Source organism: Gymnogyps californianus, chromosome 1, assembly GCF_018139145.2.
Source record: "Gymnogyps californianus isolate 813 chromosome 1, ASM1813914v2, whole genome shotgun sequence".
In the NCBI taxonomy this organism is placed as follows: Eukaryota; Metazoa; Chordata; class Aves; order Accipitriformes; family Cathartidae; genus Gymnogyps; species Gymnogyps californianus.
The window spans coordinates 31,409,559-31,428,227 of NC_059471.1; the positions used below are offsets into that span (position 1 = coordinate 31,409,559).

At 41.7% G+C, this 18,669-nt stretch overlaps 1 protein-coding gene across 1 annotated transcript in view; it reads left to right on the forward strand.

Moving 5' to 3' along the window:
* HTR2A (5-hydroxytryptamine receptor 2A) overlaps positions 1-7,499 on the forward strand; it is a 28,454-nt gene extending 20,955 nt beyond the window's left edge. Inside the window, exon 3 of the mRNA XM_050902200.1 lies at positions 6,531-7,499. Coding sequence (XP_050758157.1) covers positions 6,531-7,330 — 800 coding nt within the window. The 3' untranslated portion in view covers positions 7,331-7,499. The remainder of the gene's footprint in view (positions 1-6,530) is intronic.
* Positions 7,500-18,669: the final 11,170 nt, after the last annotated feature.

Genomic DNA, 18,669 nt, shown 5'->3' on the forward strand with positions numbered 1-18,669 from the left:
TGCCTGGACCTGCTCCAACTCGTCCTGTGTGGATGGCGCCTTGGAATGCAGAAAGGAGACAAAGCTCCACTGGCACTGTGACTCACTTAGCTCTCAAGGAAATCCATCTGAAAGCAAATATTATGTGGGGATTTGTGAGAGAAAGCTCCTCGACCACTCCTGCCCCCATCAACATGCGTACCTGCTGCTAGGGAAGAGGTCCATGCTTGTCTCGCACGCAAGGAGAAATTCTAGCCCAGGACTTTTGTGACATTGCCACGCTGACTAGGAAAGGCAGAAGTTTTTCAACATTTGTGCTAACTAGATGCAGCCTCAGATGGTGGCTCCCAAACCACCCAGAGCTTGTCCACCTGTTCCCAGGTGGAAATTTCTGCTTCTGCACTGCCACCCATCAGCAAACTGCACAACCTTGCTATTGGCAATGTGGCTGGCACTATCTGGGTAGCAACAAAATTATAACATGAAAGGTTTGTCATGACTGGAAATGAGTGAGTTGGGAAATAACATTTTCAGGTGCATGCAGAAATCAGTTAAGTGTTTACAGGTCTGGGGAAACAATGACTCCCATAATGGCGAGTGCCATACGCCAAGCAGAGACAGGGAGCTAGACTGAGCAGCTCTTCTGTGGCTGTTTAAGTGAAAGTGCACAAGTAGCTGTTGCTAAAATCCGGCTCCTGATATAAGCTTGTTGTGGTTTGACCCCAGCCAGCAACTAAGCACCATGCAGCTGCTCACCCCTTCCCCTCCCCAGTGGGATGGGGAAGAGAATTGGGGATAAAAGTAAAACTCGTGGGTTGAGATAAGAGCAGTTTAATAAGTAAAATAAAATATAATACTAACTGATAATAATAAAAATATAATAATAATAGTAATGAAAAGGAATATAACAAAAAAAAAGAAGAAATAAAACCCAAGAAAAGACAAGTGATGCACAATGCAATTGCTCACCACCCGCTGACCAATGCCAGAGCCACGATCCGCCCCTCCTGGCCAACTCCCCCAGTTTACATACTGGGCATGACGTTCCATGGTATGGAATACCCCTTTGACTAGTTCAGGTCAGCTGCCCCGGCTCTGCTCCCTCCCAGCTTCTTGCACACCTGCTTGCTGGCAGAGCATGGGAAACTGAAAAAGCCTTAACTTAGGATAAGCGCTACTTAGCAACAACTGAAACATCAGTGTGTTATCAACATTATTCTCACACTAAATCCAAAACACAGCACTGTACCAGCTACTAAGAAGAAAATTAACTATATCCCAGCTGAAACCAGGACAAGCTCCAGACACATTTGCATCCTTGATACTCAGAGGAGGATATGGTCCATGGTCCCCCCACAAGTGGCTCACTGTGGTTTGTGTTTCTAGAGCAAGCAGACATCCACACAGGGCACTATGATAGCCCAAAGGAATAAATATTATTTTGTGTGGTTATTTCAGTCCAAAATATTGAAAATAATGTAATGGCTGTGTTGCACCAAGGCAATTTTTATACAACATGAAACTGAGGGTATGCATTGTATGTATGCCTTGGGATGTACCATGTGAGTATACATGGATGGCTGTTTGTTGTTTGCTTGTGTAGATGCATCAAAGGAGGTCATTCTCCAAGTACAGAAAAGCACCAGATGCCAGGCATGGGCTTTTCTAAACAAATTAGACAATACTGCCACATTGAGCTGCTTGAAGGAGAGACTGGCCTTCTCCAAGCAATCCCTTCGGAGGTCTCCAGTGTCACAGCGCATCTCTGTGCATGATCTGGCCCATAACCTGAGTATGTCTGAATCAATGTGACTCCTAAAACTTGAGCTGGGAGGCTTTTTTCTTTTTCATGCGAAGGTGAACAAAGGTGCCGAATTTTGTTGAGAAACTGTAATGACATTTCTAAAAGGTAATTCCTATCCCTTGGACATTTATTAAGGCACATAGTAATGCTCATTTGTATTCAAATCGATTGAAATGGATATATGTGAGGTGAGGGGATGTGATTGATTGACAGTTTCTGCTTGAAGGAGACTTCACGGAAGGAACCTTGACTTTATCAGTTCACTCCTCCCTCCTTCTCTTCATCCTAAGTAGCCCAAGTGTGCCACCCTGCCAGGCATGTTGTAAATTCTGGCTTTGATTCATTGATAGTCTCAGCAGCTCAAGGCAGCTGCAAACCCAGTTTACCTGTCCAGTTAAAGTGGTTTTATGGCTGCTGTATATCTCTGAAGATTTGCAAGCCAGCAATGTGTACCACTAAATCATCCTTTGTCAGTTTTACCAGGCTTTTTGAGAGAACAATAAGAAGGACACTATTGGTTTACTTCTTAACCTTTGGTGTTTTCAAGAGCCTTTTGTCATTCTGAAGTTGTGCCCAAATGGTTGAGGTTTAATGCAGGATTTATTACTCATCTTTATTGTTTGGGTTCTGTTTTGCAGTTTATTGAAGTCCATAGAGTTTGAAATAGCCACCTGTGTATAAATCAAGCTATATAAATAAACGACCTTCTGCCAGAGAAACATAACATTTAGGGTTTGTTCACAAGGGAAAATGTTCTGATATAAGTAGGAATGTCAACTGGAAACGCAGTGGCTAATGTACCTCCAGTGCTTGAATGGATGCTCCCATTCTGTGCTGAGTGCTCCCTTTGTCTCAGCTTAGTTTGATTTGGAAGCGGAGTAAGATACACCATAAAAAAGTACGCAGGGGATATCAAGACTTTTTCCAGACTGACCCTGAGCTAGTGGGAGCCAGGGACATGGAATAGGCAGGGTGTGGAAAAGCTGTTCTGGTACAGCCCTGTCAGGTTGTTTCCCCCAGATCTACTGTTTGCACATGGTCCATTTCCCAAATACGTGCTCGTCCCTACCTGGTAGCTCTGCGTGATCCTTTCTTGTGAAGTGCATTTTCTTCTCTTGACATTTGAATACGCAGGCACAGCCTGTGTCTTCTCAAACATCCACAGTCACCAAGAGCAGGGAGCTGGAAAGCAAGGACAATAAAACCAGCAAGAAACTATATATCTGAATCATCAAGGCGAAATAGATCGGTCAGCTTCGATCTTTGAAGAATGAATTCAGTCAGCTGCAATAATGCTAATACAGCTTAGACTGGGACTTGTTGTTATGTGTCTACAGGACAAGCTTGATCTTGACGAAACACAAGTGACGTGTGGGTGACATTCTTGGCCATGTGTGATGCTTCCTAAAAATCCCACCAAAATAGAGGACGTGGGTTGCACGTGGAAGCTCCTTTATTTCCAGTTTATACATGACTGCCTTTGAATTTGGTCCCTGTGTCCTCATTGGGATTTGCTATCCTCATGCTACAGAAGCCAGAAGCTACGTGTTGAAGAAGGACAAACTCTGTTCCTTTGGGGAGGGGAGCAATAAGTTTAGTCCCTGTAGAGATCTGAAAAGAGAGAATTGGGCTGGAAGTTAGTTTATTCCATGCAGGAATGGCACAATATCATTTGTGGGATCCCCTGCATCAGCTGAACTGGGGTGTACACAAAAAGCAGGCTACAGCTGTCAATGTTCTCTGCTACCAAACCGTGGTACCTCTGGTATTTTCAAGCTGTATACAGGCCAGTTACCCATGGCTGTAGGGGAAAGATGCCTTGAGCGGTCATTCAGAAAAACTTACATGTCTAGCAGTGCCTGCTACAGCTCTGCTGTGAACAGCATTTTTGCACTTGTTAAAGGAATGACAAGGAAATGTGGAAACTCCAGCTACAAGCTGAAGCTCATTTCCATTTTTTAAAGCCATAAATCTGGATTTAGATGCCAGTCTCCAGAAGCTGCTAACAACAAAACAAAGCAGGTGGGGAATTGCTGCCCTTGTATTTCGGGTGAGGAGTTGTAACTGACTTCGGCCTTTTACTTCAAAAAGCTTGCAATTACGCTAAAATTTTCCTCTTTCTTGTGCTGCTGCCTCTCCTCCCATACTTCCTGATGCAGCTGAACCATAAGGTTTGTAGTAATGAAAGGCATCTTTTTACTCTGTCAATACCATTGTTTATTTTATCTCTGCAGCTCACACTAGGTCTTTGAATGAAATGAAAAAACAGCCCTGCTGTTATCAGTACAGGACAGAACCGGATGGGAAACTTGTGGTATCACTCTGACTAGTGCTGTGTCTTCATGCAGCTGAAGTGTAACGCTGGGAAGCGCTGGGTACCTTCAGTATCCCTTCAACTCATCCAAAAAAGAAAAGGACCTTCAAAGCATTCCCCATTTCACTGGAGGGGCTCGGCACCCCAGATTACTCAGCCGTGGCTGGGCAATGTGGCTCCTGCAGGTGACCTCTCCCTCCGTGCCGTCAGTCGGACTGACTCGGACCTTTTTAGGCAGCAGCTTTCCTGGAGTCACTGGAGGTTTCCATCAGCTTGACCCAGGAGCTGCCACACACTGCATGAGTTTGCACCTCACTCACTGGCTTCTCATAGCCCAAGTTCAAGCATTTCGGGCCTGTGCAGCAGAAACAGAAAGGGCAATACCGCAGGCTCTCCACCAGCTTCCGCCCTGGGCAGATAAGAACAGCACTTTTGTAAAAGTGCACAAGGCATTGCCATGACTCAGTTCAAAGCTGTGAAGATAAAATAAGCTACAGTGTTGTTGGAAAAATAAAGAGCACTGGTGTTAGAAAAATAAAGAGCTTTGTAGAAGCTCCAGAAGCACCAAAAGAATGGAATATTTGAAGAGAATAATAGTCTAATATTATTATTACTGTTGTTATTATTATTGTTTTGTACTGTGCCTGGACTCCACAGCCTCCCTCTAGGACTGGAGCTGTTATGCTGGGCACTGGAAATGCGTGACTGGGGAGACAGCCTGTGCTTTTAAAGGGCTCCCAGTCTAAGCACCAGAGTGGGAAGAAGGGAAAGGAAGGGAGGTAGAGGGAGGTACCATTGAAATGCTGATGGTGAGAGGATGAGTTTCAGGACTTATCTGTGAACCAGTAAGGACATTCTTGGGCACACAGGGGACAAGGCAGGGCACAGCATCATCCTCACATCATAAGAAATTCTTCTCTAATTAATTTTTTCTTCCTCAGAAGCCAAATACAGTGTCTGAGATTTCTGTTCAAAGATGCAAAGGGGACTGAAGCTCCCAGATTATGCTAACTTTCCACAGGAGTCAGACTCCTAGCTGCTTTTATCCAAACAGGGCTGCATATCGCTCACTGCTTCACAACTCCACTTTTTCTGTTTTCACAGCACATCATCCCTTTCGCTGTCTGAACATTGCCTCTCTTCGAGAGACAGCATCCATTTGGGGGGAAGGGAGGAGACATATTGAAAAAAACCCAAAACCAACAACCAAAGAAACAGCAGCTGTTTGATTTTGCTCAGACACTAGCAGCATTTGCAGAACTCCCTGAGGAAATGGCTGAGTGGTCTTGAATCGGACACAGCAGTCCAAGGAGAACGGGCTTCATCACCCGGCCTTGCCGTTCATGACAGGGCAAGGATGCAGCACATACTCCAGGGGAAGACAAAGTTTGCATGGCTGCCGTTGCCTTTGGGGCTGTGCATTGAGAGGGCAGCCTGTAGCAGTTGGCAATACCGTGAAGGGACCTTTGCAGTCCCGCAGGGTGAACGACGTCTCGGGTTGCCTCATATCGGTGTCTCTCAGTGCTTAATTTGTCCCCATCTTTCCTCTGGCCGTTGCCATGGAAAGTTTTTTTAGCATTTAGACTGTGTCGACTGTATGGAGATTAAAGGGAGAAAAGAAAAAGACCCAATGAAAGATTGCTCTCAGACCTATGATAAAAATTTATCTTTCCTCCTAAAATCAGTATTTCACAGCCTAGTCAGAAACCAGTACCCAGAACACTTTTAATCCTCTTATGAAAAACAGCCCAAGACCACTCTTAAGCCACCTCAGAAAAGAAAGACATGGTATCATCTTGGTCATAATTGATAAAAGCCTTTGCCAAGGTGGCAGGAACCAAGGAGCAAGTCTGGAGATCATTACAGGGGGCCCAAGATCCAAGAACATAAGGAGTTACGCTTTTGCTGCTACCACGTGTCATGGGACAGTTGGATGGAAGCAAATGTGTTCTACCTGTGGCTGAGGTTTCTTTGAAGGAGAGAGGGAGTTCAGGTTAGAGCAACTGCAAAATCCCGTGTAACACCAGTGCTGCTCTTCCCCTGTCCTTCTTTGCTAAAGGTGGTGGCAGCACAAATGCCAGAGCCTGGCAGACCACAGCTTAGTTCCTGAAATTCAACATCTGCAAGACCAATGTTTCACACAGCATCTTTTCTTAGTGTAGCCCCAGTAAAATGTAACGAGAACAGGATTAGTGTCACGCTGCTGCTGAAACATAAGACGCAGTATTTTTCCTTCCCCTGTAAATTCAGTTTGCTTCGGGATGTCTGTCAATTGTGGCTCTATCTGTTAGTGTTCATTTGTGTCCTATAACCATTAATTCTTTGAGAAATGATCTGTGTATAGCTGAGAGTGTTTTGTTTATTTTTTCTTTGAGATTGGAAACTGTTTTTTATTATTGTGTTTAACCTCTTCTTTCTCTAATCCTCCTTCAGGTATCTCCATGCCTATACCTGTCTTTGGACTACAAGATGACTCCAAAGTGTTTAAGAAAGGCAGCTGCTTACTTGCGGATGACAATTTTGTCTTAGTAGGCTCTTTTGTGGCATTCTTCATCCCTCTAACCATCATGGTGGTCACCTACTTTTTAACTATCAAGTCGCTGCAGAAGGAAGCTATGCTATGTGTGAATGACATTGGCCCAAAGACCAAGTTTGCTTCATTTAGCTTCCTCCCTCAGAGCTCCCTGTCCTCAGAGAAACTCTTTCAGCGCTCTTTGAACAGAGACGTAGGGACTACTGGGAGGAGAACCATGCAATCCATCAGCAACGAGCAGAAGGCTTCCAAGGTTCTTGGCATTGTCTTCTTTCTGTTTGTTGTGATGTGGTGCCCGTTTTTCATCACCAATGTGATGGCCGTAATTTGCAAGGAGTCATGCAATCAAGAAGTCATTGGAGGACTACTTAACGTATTTGTTTGGATTGGCTACCTTTCTTCGGCTGTCAACCCACTCGTATATACCTTGTTCAACAAAACCTACCGCTCAGCTTTCTCTCGTTACATTCAGTGTCGCTACAAGGAGGAGAAGAAACCTTTCCAGCTGATTTTAGTGAACACTATCCCAGCACTTGCATATAATTCCAGCCAGCTTCAGCTAGCACAAATGAAGAGTTTGAAAAAAGAGGCAAAAATGATGGCTAAGGATTATTCGATGGTCACGATAGGAATACATCATTTGGATGGTACCTCCAAGGGAAGTATCAGCCCAGCGAACGAAAAGGTTAGCGGTGTGTGACGGTCGGCAGCTGCCATGACAACCACCGTGCGTACGCTGAAAATTTCACCTGGCTGTGAGAAGCTCTGATAGCTTAGGAAAATCAGCCCTGTTCAAGAGACCCTCCAATAACATCACATACTCCTCATATTATCCTGTGGATGAAAAGCAGGGTTGAAATGGTATCAAATGTGCAATTTTTTTTCATACAGTACTTTGGCTGTTTTAAGCACAGGCTTTATTAAACTTATTTTTTTAATATTCTAAAGGGTATATTTCTTAAAGAAAAAAAAAATGCAATTTCTGGTATTATATCATGGGCTGTGAAGAAACCTACGCATTTCTTTTCTCTTTGCAAATGAAAGCTAAGCTGTCCTTTGATGTCCTCGCAGAGTAGGCTCCAGCTAGTTTGTCTTGCTACAATGGAATTTTGTTATCATTAACTGAATGAGCACTTTATGGAATTTTAAATAAAATGATGGTTAATTTGCTAATATATATTTAAAATAAATTTTGAAGTATTAAAGAAAAATCTATTAAAACATGTATAGATTAATTATATGGACATTTTGGTAACAGTGTTTTTATGGCTATTTTTTTCTTCTGAGTGACCATTCTGAAATGTTACTGGGCTTTTCTGCCATTTGTTCTACAGTTCAAATTAGCAATCTTCAAAGGTAAATTATACTTGAATGATCCTTTGTTTCTACGACCATTCGTAATCCTTATTTCATGTCTTGTACTTTATTTCCATTCAAAAAGTTTCATCTGTTCAGCTTAAAAGTTGAAAGTAATTTTTTCAAAAGTAATTATTGGGCTTGATTCCCTGCTCCTTCCCACTGGTGTTGACAGGGAAGTGAAGTGAGAGAAGAGTGGAAAATCAGGCACAACATTGCTAAATAATTTCAGGAATGATTCCACATCCATGCCTGTGTTCGATTCCAACAGAGTCTGATTTAAGTAATGTCAGTGGAAATTTTGCATGAGTAAAGCCTTCAGCAAAGGGTTGCAGCAGATCCTTTCTCATCATTTCTCTTTGGTTAAAAAGGCCATTATGAAGAATGTCCTTCTGGTTTTGTTTTAGGACTTGTAGAGCCAGAGTTATTAGAAAACTGTTAGTTGCTCAAAATTGTTTTCCCTGGTTTCGCTGTTTTGCTGTTACGGTAGATTGCTCAGGAACGGTAGATAGTTTGCACTATTAGGACTCAGCCTTAATGAAATATGTATGGGCAAATGGAGCCCACTTGAAAAATAACAGGACTTATAAGCAGCACTGTATTTCACCTGCATAGCTCCAAGGGCAGAATACATTACATAAAGAATATCAAAGACATTGCTTGACAGAAATGCCTAGTCACGAAACTGTTTCCTTTTGGGCATCATAGACAATTTCACTGAAGCCAGTGGGACTCTGCTGGAGACCAGAAATATAAATGATGCATCCACCTGCAAAACCTAAATCCAAGCATTTGATTCGTTCCATGGATTTTGCAGCCATAATCATAAGAAGCAGGATATATTCCAGTTTCAGATCCTGTCCACTCTGAAAAAAACACTGCCTACCCAGAAGCCAAACTCCAATGCCTTCATCAGTCCTTCTCTTGAAGTTGTTCAGTTTTCACAGACCAATTAAATTTCCACTAAGGCAAAGAAAGAGAGAGACAGGGAGAAACTGAATCTGATTATAGCCTCCCAGCTGGGGGGCTTTGGAAGAGGAAGACTTTTAGCTTAAAATACTGATCTGTGGTAGAAGAGGACTTAAAACTTGGCTGGGTATTTGACTGATTTCCAAGAAATTGCTTTTATTGTTCTCTTGCCAGTATGATAACTAAATCTGCCAGTTTTATGAGCCGTTTCCTCCAATGTGGGATAGGTCAGGGCCACTGTGCACAGGTCGCACAGGAGCTCTGCCTGCACACGGTGACACTGGCTCACTCCACAGTCCTCAGCCTCCACGTTTGGGTCAAAGTGTCATGCTGTAGCCCTGTTGCAGCGATGCCATGCATGTCATCCATCGGATCGTGGCCATTAATGGTTTTCTACCCAAAACTGGGAATTTAGGATCACCTGATAAATCAAGTGGTATAAGTGCTGGGCTCACCGAGGTGGTTTATAGGGTCTCTCTGGCTCTGGGTACACTTGATCACCACAACCAAACTGAACAGCTTCAGCAGAAGGAAAAATGAACTCACTGCTCCTGCCTCCCTATGCACACCCTGCTCCCACACAGTGCCGTGTGAGGGGTGCCACACAGGCACAGAAGGGATTTCAGGGGGAATCTGCTAAACGCAGCTGAGCATGAGGACCACTGTAGTAGTAGGTGGGAGCAGTGACTTTCCACTGTTTCCTGATGAGTTTGATATAGACCCTAAATCAGGGGGTTTCAGCTAAGGACAACGGCCAGCTCGTATCACACAGGCCAGCCAGGCAAGGGATGGAGCACTGATGGAGCACAAGTGGTCCAGGGCATCCCAGAAAACTGGGTATTCAGGTACCTCCTGGTGTCCAGATGTCCCCACTCCACAACTGGAGTGATGGTTTTGAGGATTCACCCTTGGGAACGGGCACCCCAGGGAAGAATTTGGCAGTAATAAAACCAAAGGTCTTTCGTGAGTAGAGGTCTGAGGTTCAGGATCTGCCACCAAACCAGATTGCCTTCATATGATGAATACTGACACAGGATTGAAGGTCTCTAACCCTGTGTGTGAGGGGGAAGGAAACACAGATGCTTCCACCAGTGGAGGGAATTGCCACGTTTTGTGCAATTTGTGCCCATCTTGATGCAAGTGTCTCTGGCCTTGGAAGAGAAAGATGCAGATGGGACGGACAGCTCGGGTCCTATTGCCCATTTGTGCCAGGGAGCAGAGCCTGCCTGCATACTGTACGATGTGTATGGCACCCTGCACTTCTCCAAAGCTCAATTCCTCCCATAACTCCTGAGGGTCTGATTGCTGGTTTGCACAGTCTCCTGCACCAGGTTGCGCTTGATAAACTGTTACTGAGCATTTAATGTTCACTGCTTATGCTCTCCGCTTACTGTCTGCATTTCACCCACATAGCAGAGCAAATCAGCCCCTCCTGTTTCTCTTTCATTTCACCTTCTGTTCCTCTTTCACAATGTCAAATTGCTCAGGTTGCAAATACTGATGGGGAATGTTTCACTACAAACAGGGAGAGTTTCAATTACTTGCTTGATGTTTTATTAGAAGATGACTCTGAACAATAATTTTTTTCCAGCTTATTAAAATAAAACCTATGTTCTGGACCTAAGAGACTTGACAGCATTTCTTTAATTGACAGCTGGAGTTAACATAACACTTATTTTTTGCTTAGAAGCAGGGATATCTGATGCCTGACATTTTAATTCTGCGAGCACTCAGATAGGTGGTTTTATTGAGTGATCAGCAACTTTTGCCTAAGAAGCCTCTCAAAGCCAAGAATGCACAGCAGATAAAGACCAATATCTCCAGCTCTTTATGGACATCGTTGACAGTTTAGTGAGGCCTGATTCTGCCACCTTGCACCAAAATGTCAATGGATTTTTGTGTGGCTTGCCTTAGTGAGGATGATAGAGTCAGCGTCTGAATTTGTTCTGCCCACCCTGCCAGATCTGCGGGAGGTTGTTCATCAGTAGATAGCCATTAAAAGAGTCATTATACTGCAGACAGATGACAAAGATCAGCCGTTTTAAACCAGAATTTATAGCACTGGGCCCACGCTTGGGATGAACACTACAGTTTAGTACGACCAGCTTCAGAGCAACACTTCCATCTTGCAAAAAAATGTGTTTTCATTATGCATCAGACTGGAATGGAAACTTTTGTAATTTTCCAGGCAAAAAAAAGACGACATTCACACAGACTAGCTCAGAGGTTAGGGCCTTCCTCTACCTTACAAGAAAAGCATGCTGAGTCAGTCTGTCATACCTGCATCCAAAAAACCCGCTTTGTCTGAAAAAATGTTTTAATCAACAATTTTTCAAGTAGATTGACATTTTATTACTGTTAAGACTGCATCTGAAAAATGTCCAAAGACATGAAGCTCACCATGTATCTCCTAAGCTGGTGTGCATCCTTTATACACTTCAGGGTAAAAAATCCTATGTATCTATCCCATCCAGCCAACCATGCACTGTACTTATGTAATTATTGCCAGATGGTGAGATGCATTCTATTTTGAATACCTATATGTTTGCATATGTAAATACATAGAGAAAAATGTTTGCTGTATTTTGTAATGTTAATGTAAAATGGTGTTCCAATGCTTTATTGTTTTGTCAGACCCCACTGCTAGTAAAGCAGATTAAAATATTTGAATGCCATCAGTTGTTTTATAAACCGGAGGTTTGTCTTAAGTAGTTATTTTGGTTTGGTTTAATTTCTCCCATACATACTCATAGTACAATGTCTGCTGAAGGCTAAAGTAATTTTAAATATCTTGCTGGACAAAGAGAAAGAGCATGTTGCAGAATTTAACTGTCTCAGTAAATTGGTCCAAAATGAGCCATTGCAATCATTCTTTTTTTCTAAGGACAGCCGTTCTTCTACTGAAAAGGTATACTCTTTGGATAAGTACATATACCTTAAAACATTTCAGTCTCAGGAACAATGTACTTGCAATAGTAATAAGCCAATTAAATTAATTTCACTCAGAAGTCGCACTATAAGATTAAAATTAATAAGCAGCACAAATAAATAGCATTGCACAGTTGCACAGACATAAATAACACCTGAGTCACAGAACCACAGTGCCACCTATTGGTAATATTTCCTTTCACAAAGAGTATTGTAATAAACCAAAACGGATTTTGTTACCTTTTTCTTTTCTCCATCTTAAAACCAGAATAAATTTATTCCTCCAACTGATCTTACGGCATACACGCTCTTGTTTACAAGTGCAATGCATATTAAAGTAGTACGGCTGTTAATAAGAAGTCCCCTCAAAACCTTGCTGTAATCTTAAGATTTCATCAAGCTTTATAATATGTAGAGAAAAGCACACAAAGGCATATTTTTCAGAAGTTATCAAATGAAGGAAAACAGATTGTTTTAGCTACAAACCTATGAGGCACTATAGGGTGAAATGTGCCAGATAAAACCCCTGAATTGAAAATCCACTTGGTTTTACCTCTGTAGTACTAGACCACTGTACGTAGCCTCCAGGGTATCATCATTTCTTACGTTCTTTGGAAAACTCCTTGCCACATTTACCTGGTTTGACATACTTTGCACTGACCATTGAAAGAGAATACATTTAGCTTATCCATCTGGCACTTCAAGCCATAAAAGCAAAGATATTTGGAAAAGAAGATATTTGGTCTTCAGATTTATAGTATAAACTTCTGAGGACACTCCTTGAAATATGGCAAAAGGGTCTTTGGAAATAATTTTATATAACGCAGTGAAGTTCTTTGGTATACCTGCAGCTTTGACATGTGAGACCCAGCAAATAGCCACAGCAATTTGAAAGCCTCCTTGACTGAATCTTACTATATTCGAGGTAATTTAATCATAGATATACCATGTTATCTGACCCTGGAAATAGTTCTAACAATGGTTCTGCAAACCATAATTAATTATGTCCAAAGTTATTTGACTACACAAAGGCTTAACATTTTTCAGTCAGACTGAAATCTTCATTTTAGGACAAAGAAAAGCTGACAAACTCAATAGTTTTATTCAAATTCAGTGTGTCAGTTTACATGTTTGAAGTTACTCATATTCTTAGTGTTTGCAGGACATCAGTTGGGATTAACTGCATCTAAATTGCTTGGATTATATCACTGTGTAACCAGTACAAAGCCATGCAAAATAGGTGATGGTTATAGTTGTGTTAATATTTTAACTATCAAATTCCTATCAGAATGGAAAATTAAAAACTAATGCAAACAAAGAATTTTAGGTGGTTGTGGAGAAAAATTAGATTTCATCATGGCCAGGCACTGTAATTTTTCAAGTGCTGGACTTGTCTGGGTTTTATCTAAAATGTGCAAGGTAATATATTTTAAATATGACTACTTTGCCACCCTGGGTGTGAACACAGTGTGCAGAGAATCAGACCTGGGATCTTTCCTTAGGAAATCTTAATATATAAGCAGAAAAACTTTTTTTTTTTTTTTTTTTTAAATCTGTGTTCACACTGGGGACACTTGGGAATGATCCTATGTCAGCAGACTTCCTTATGGTCATGTGTCAGAAGATTTGCCTCAAATCAAATTGTCAGTAAAAATATAATGAAACAAAAGAGAAAACCATACAGAGATTATGCAAAGGACATAAACCAACCTATGGATGTATTCTCTGAAGGGAGTCAGCATGTATGTGCATTAACACGGTCCCTCATCAAAGGCTCAGGAGAAACTAACCACAAGTTAAGACAGAACATTCTTGCACGGTGAAAGAACCCCTGGGAAATAGGAAACAGGTAAGACAGATTCATTAGTCTTCACCATGGAGGCAGGACACCAGTGAGTCCTACAGGAGCCTCTAGAAGAAAAATATATCAAAAGTGACAGCGTGCATAGTGGAGAACTGATTGCAAAGACCACATGATAGTCTGTGATGGCTCTGGAAACGGCAGGTGAAATTCAAAGTAGAAAAGGTAAGGTGATGCATTTTTTGGGGGAAAAAATCAACTCTAGCTTTATGCACAGAATAATATGCTCTAAACTGACCATTACTACATGGGAATGAGATCTTTGTGTAATGGTACTGTGAAAAAAATGATCAGCAGAAGTTAAAAAAGTATTTAAGGACAACTGTAAAGGGTACAGAGAAGGGCAACAACAACAATCAAAATTATGGGATGGCTTCCATACAGGTAAATATCTAAACAGGTTAGGACTCTTAAAAGATTGGGCAAATTCATGAAGCCAAAGAGAGCTCTTTAACACAGAGATGACAGACATTTCTAGCCAGAGGTGTTAGGCTGAATGAACCTTTAGTCTGCACAACTACAGCTGCTCTTCTGTCTGATTTCAAACAAAAAAGTGATCTGTATATGAATTTAATTAAGCAATTCCCCATTTTTCTGTTCCTACTCTTCCATAAATATTTCTGCAAGTGCATTTGCAATTGACCTAAAAAATCTCAAGGAGTTAATTTGTAAATTCTTAGGTCACAATTCACTGACAATACAAGTATTAGTATTTTGTGAGCTCACTGTTATTCTTCCTGTTATTTGATAAGTGTTCTGTAGCAATAGAAAAGATTGCTAGTCTGAAAATCCTTAAATACTTCTTCACTGCTCTCAGGAACCCAGTAATAAGAATTATGTTCATGCAACCACACAACTGCCGCAGGAAATGGAAGCAAAGAAAACAGTAGTTAAAATGATGGTTGCTGAGTTTCCAAGCAAATTTACAACATGCTTGTTTTGTAAAGTCTCTGCTGCTGAATAATTTGAAATGACAAAGATGTTTGGGTGATCTCTGTCTCTGCAGAAAAAGCAAAAGGGGTGCAAATTGAAAACCTCATTTTTCACTGAGTCATTTAGGCTGGGAACTGCTAGGGGTCTGCTAGTTAAGTGTCCAGGTCTAAGCCAGTTGTCCCAGCTCCTAAAGGCAATGGAGAAGGAGAGGCAGCCTAAAATGAGTAGTTAAGGCAAGTGGAAAGAATCACCCTTTGGAGTTGCCTACTGGAGAAAATCCCAGCCTTCAAATCCCACGTGTATAAAATAGCTTCACAACTAGCAGCAGCTGTAATGTAGCCACATAACATTGCTTCTCAAAACTAAATACTTGGGGCTGATGGGGCTAAGGCTAAGCCTGGAGATGTGGTATAGGGGATAAATTTCCCACTGTAAGAGGACTATTAACAGCCACATTTGGGGTCCTTGAGGGAGAACAGACTATTTGCTGAATGGGTCTTTTGAGCAACAATCATCTGGGAGAAGGTGAAAAGATTGAACTGTGCCATCTTCTGATCTGCCCAAGAAGCAGGTGGCTGATGAAAGAGGAGCACACTGTGCCATTTTAAGTGAGGTTTCACCTTACAGACTTAGATCTAAGGAAAAAAAGGGGGAAAGAGAAACATGTTAAACAGATTACTGCAGTCACTGTCAGACTACATTCATATTTATTTATCCTTACAATTCTTTTGAGGAAAAGGCAACTACTGCTGGGACCTACTTGCTGATGGGCAACTGAGGTACAGTGAGATAAAATCAGCAAAAGCAGCCACTCAGTGAGCCAGGAGCAGAACCCAGAACTTAAAAGACATGGGTGAGAGTCCCCTCCCTGTAAGCCTCTACTTTCCATTGCTGAGGGAACAGAGATTTCCACAAGACATTTGGGAATCTGCAGTTCTTATTGACACATGGAAAAAAATTCCTTGCAATGCAGTTGAGATTTGCGTGTTCGAAATGAATCAGGTCTACTTTAAATTTGAGCAACCAGCAAAAGTAGGAAGCAAAAGCAGTTTATAAAGGCGCTTTCTGAGCTCAATTACAGCAGTCGTGAGACGCTGAATAACCCAAAGAAAGGCAGATTATCCCGAAGTTCCTCTTTGATACCTCCCATGAGAAAGAAATGGTTGGGAAGCAGCACACAGGGGCCTGAAAATTAATCCAAGGCAGGATATCTGCTTCACAAATTGGCTTGTGAAAGAGATGGAACTATTCAGGATCAAATGAAGGTGGAAAATCTCAGGATTTAGAAGCAGACTAGTCCAACAGATACTCCACCAAGCTATTTTGAATTGCTGCATATAACTATGCATAAAGTCATGGATGAAGTTTCCACACAAGCAATACTCATCATGGCTGGAGTCAGGAAATCTGTATCTCCGTTCTCCACATGTGAAGTGTAGAAAATACTTTTTTTCCCCTTTTTGTCTTGTAGACAGTGAACTCTTCAAGTCAGAAGGTTTGCTTCAATAGGTTTTTGTACAGTGCTTTGCATTGTGGACCTGGTCACTGTCAATGGCAATAAGCTCCTTCCTTTTTTTCAATGACCTGTATTATCAATAGTGCAGGATAGCATCTCCCTTCCTTACTGCAACTTAGATTTTTTTCTAAACACCAAAATAAGTTTCTGAACTGAAGCTTCTTCTTTTCACAAATATCTATTATCCTTCTCTCTTTATCTCTGTTACTGCAGGGAATACAATAATCTGTTTTTTTCTTAGCTATGTATCTCACATTGCACTCCATCTCATCGTCCAGGTCATTAATAAAGACATTAAACAGTGTTGTCCCTTGTATCAATCCCTGAGGGGTGTCACTCTGCCAGCTGGACTCTGTACTGCTGATCAATGCCCTCTGAGCCCAGCAATCCAGCCAATTTTCCACTCACCTTACTGTCGACTAATCGAGCCCATATTCCGCCAGTCTCACTAAAAGGAGACAAGGAGGCTAAGAGAAGTTGTTGCAAAGCCCTTGCTAAAGCCAAGATATACAAATTCCACTGCTCTTGCTTTGTCCATTGAGGCAGACTTTTCATCAGAAGGCAATTAGACTGGTGAGGTGTGCTGTGCTCTTGATAAATCCATGTTGGCTATCCCCAGTCACCTTCTTGTTCTTTGCATACCTGGAAATGGCTTCCAGGAGGATTTGTTTCATTACTTTCCCAGGGGTGGTGGTAAGGCTGACCTGCCTTTAGTTTGCTTGATCCTCCTTCAGGCCCTTCTTGAAGGTGGGTGCACATCTACCTTTTCCCAAACATCAATAAGACCTTCTGGATTGTCCTGACCTTTTAAACATGATAGAAAATGGCCTTGCAATGACATTGGCCAGTTCTCTGAGCACCATCTAATGCATCCCATCTAGTCCCATAGACTTGTGCATACCCACATGAGTTAAGTGCTCCCAAACACTGTCCTCTGTTCTGGCTAATACTCGCCTGACAGGCCAACTTTATCGGTGAACACTGAGGCAAAAAAAAAGCCACTGAGTACCTCATTCTTTTCCATGTTCATTGTCAGTAGCTCCCCTGCTCCACTGAGCAGTGGGCCCACATTCTCCTTAGCCTTCCTTTTGCTGTCAATGTACATAAGAAACCTTTCTTATTGCGCTTCACATCACTTCTAGTTTCAGTCCCAGCTGAGCTTTGGCTTTCCTAACTCCGTCCTTGCATGCTTGAGAGATGTTTCTATATTCTCCCCGGGTAGCCCATCCCTGCTTCCACTTTCTGTAGGCTTCCTTTTTGCATTTAGCACAGTCAAGAGTCTTTTCTTCATCCATGCTGGGCCGTGCTTAATTTTCTGCAAAGTGAATGGACTCTTCTTGTGCTTTGAGGAGGTTGTCCTTGAAGATCAAACAGCTCTCCTGGGCTCTCCTTTGCCTGCCAGGGCAGCCTCCCATTGGATCCTGCCAATAACCACTATTTGCTCTCCTGCAGTTCAGGGTTGTGACTCCATTTGTTTTGCTTACTTTTAGACACTAATTATAACTAAATAATCCCACATACTAGTGAGTGAAAAATCGTTCCCTTCAAGGTTTATTCTTTTCTGTGATTTCAGTTACTCAGCCTGAATCAAATTAAGTGAGGACATTCAGAAGACCACTATCTTTTGTTAAAATTCAGATCAATCAACTTTTTTTCTATTTCTTTCAGGCCAATGTGAGCATCTACTTTTACTTTTTCATCTTAAATGATGTTTGGAATCTTCTGACTCTTTCATTGCCTGTACTTCCCCTAGGAACCATACACATTATTGAAATAAATGTTCTTCCTGCTGGGGATCTCGTCAGTTGTTCCAAAAGCTATCTAGGCATGTTAACATACTCAATCTTTGACAGCAATAAAATACTGCCTTTTCCTCAGCATTTTTAAAAGCCATGCTCTTTAAAATAATATTTTAAATAAAGAGCAGAAGCAACCTCATGTATTGTCATTTTGCATGACTCTTCGTCTTACATCATTATAGATAACAGATTTAAATAGTCCTCACAAGAGTTTATGATACACAACTTAAAGCTTCTTTCTGCTATTTTGATCCTAAATTTGACAAATGACTTCAAGTCTGTGGCCTGAGTTGCACCCCAAGACCAAGAAAGAAAGTCCACTGTACTTGTATTACTTCAAGGCTCATGTAGGGATCAAGAAATCCTAGGAATGCCAGCTGGTGTTGCTGATCTTAACTTATTCCCTCAGACCCAAAGAAAAGCCTGTCTCCCAGGGAAAGACAACCATAAGCCTAAACAAATAGCATTTATGTCTCCACCTCTCCTTGGGGCTCCCATTAATAAGGTAAGCCCTAATGTTCCACTAAATTATTTATTTGCTGAAATGGAATTTAAATTTGTGCTTTGGCCTTCTCTAAGTCAGATCTTAACTATTACGTTCCTGTCAGCCAATATCTTTCTTTAGCTGCAATTATACCTCAAATTTTACTTGGATATCTGAATTCAAAATATCAGCT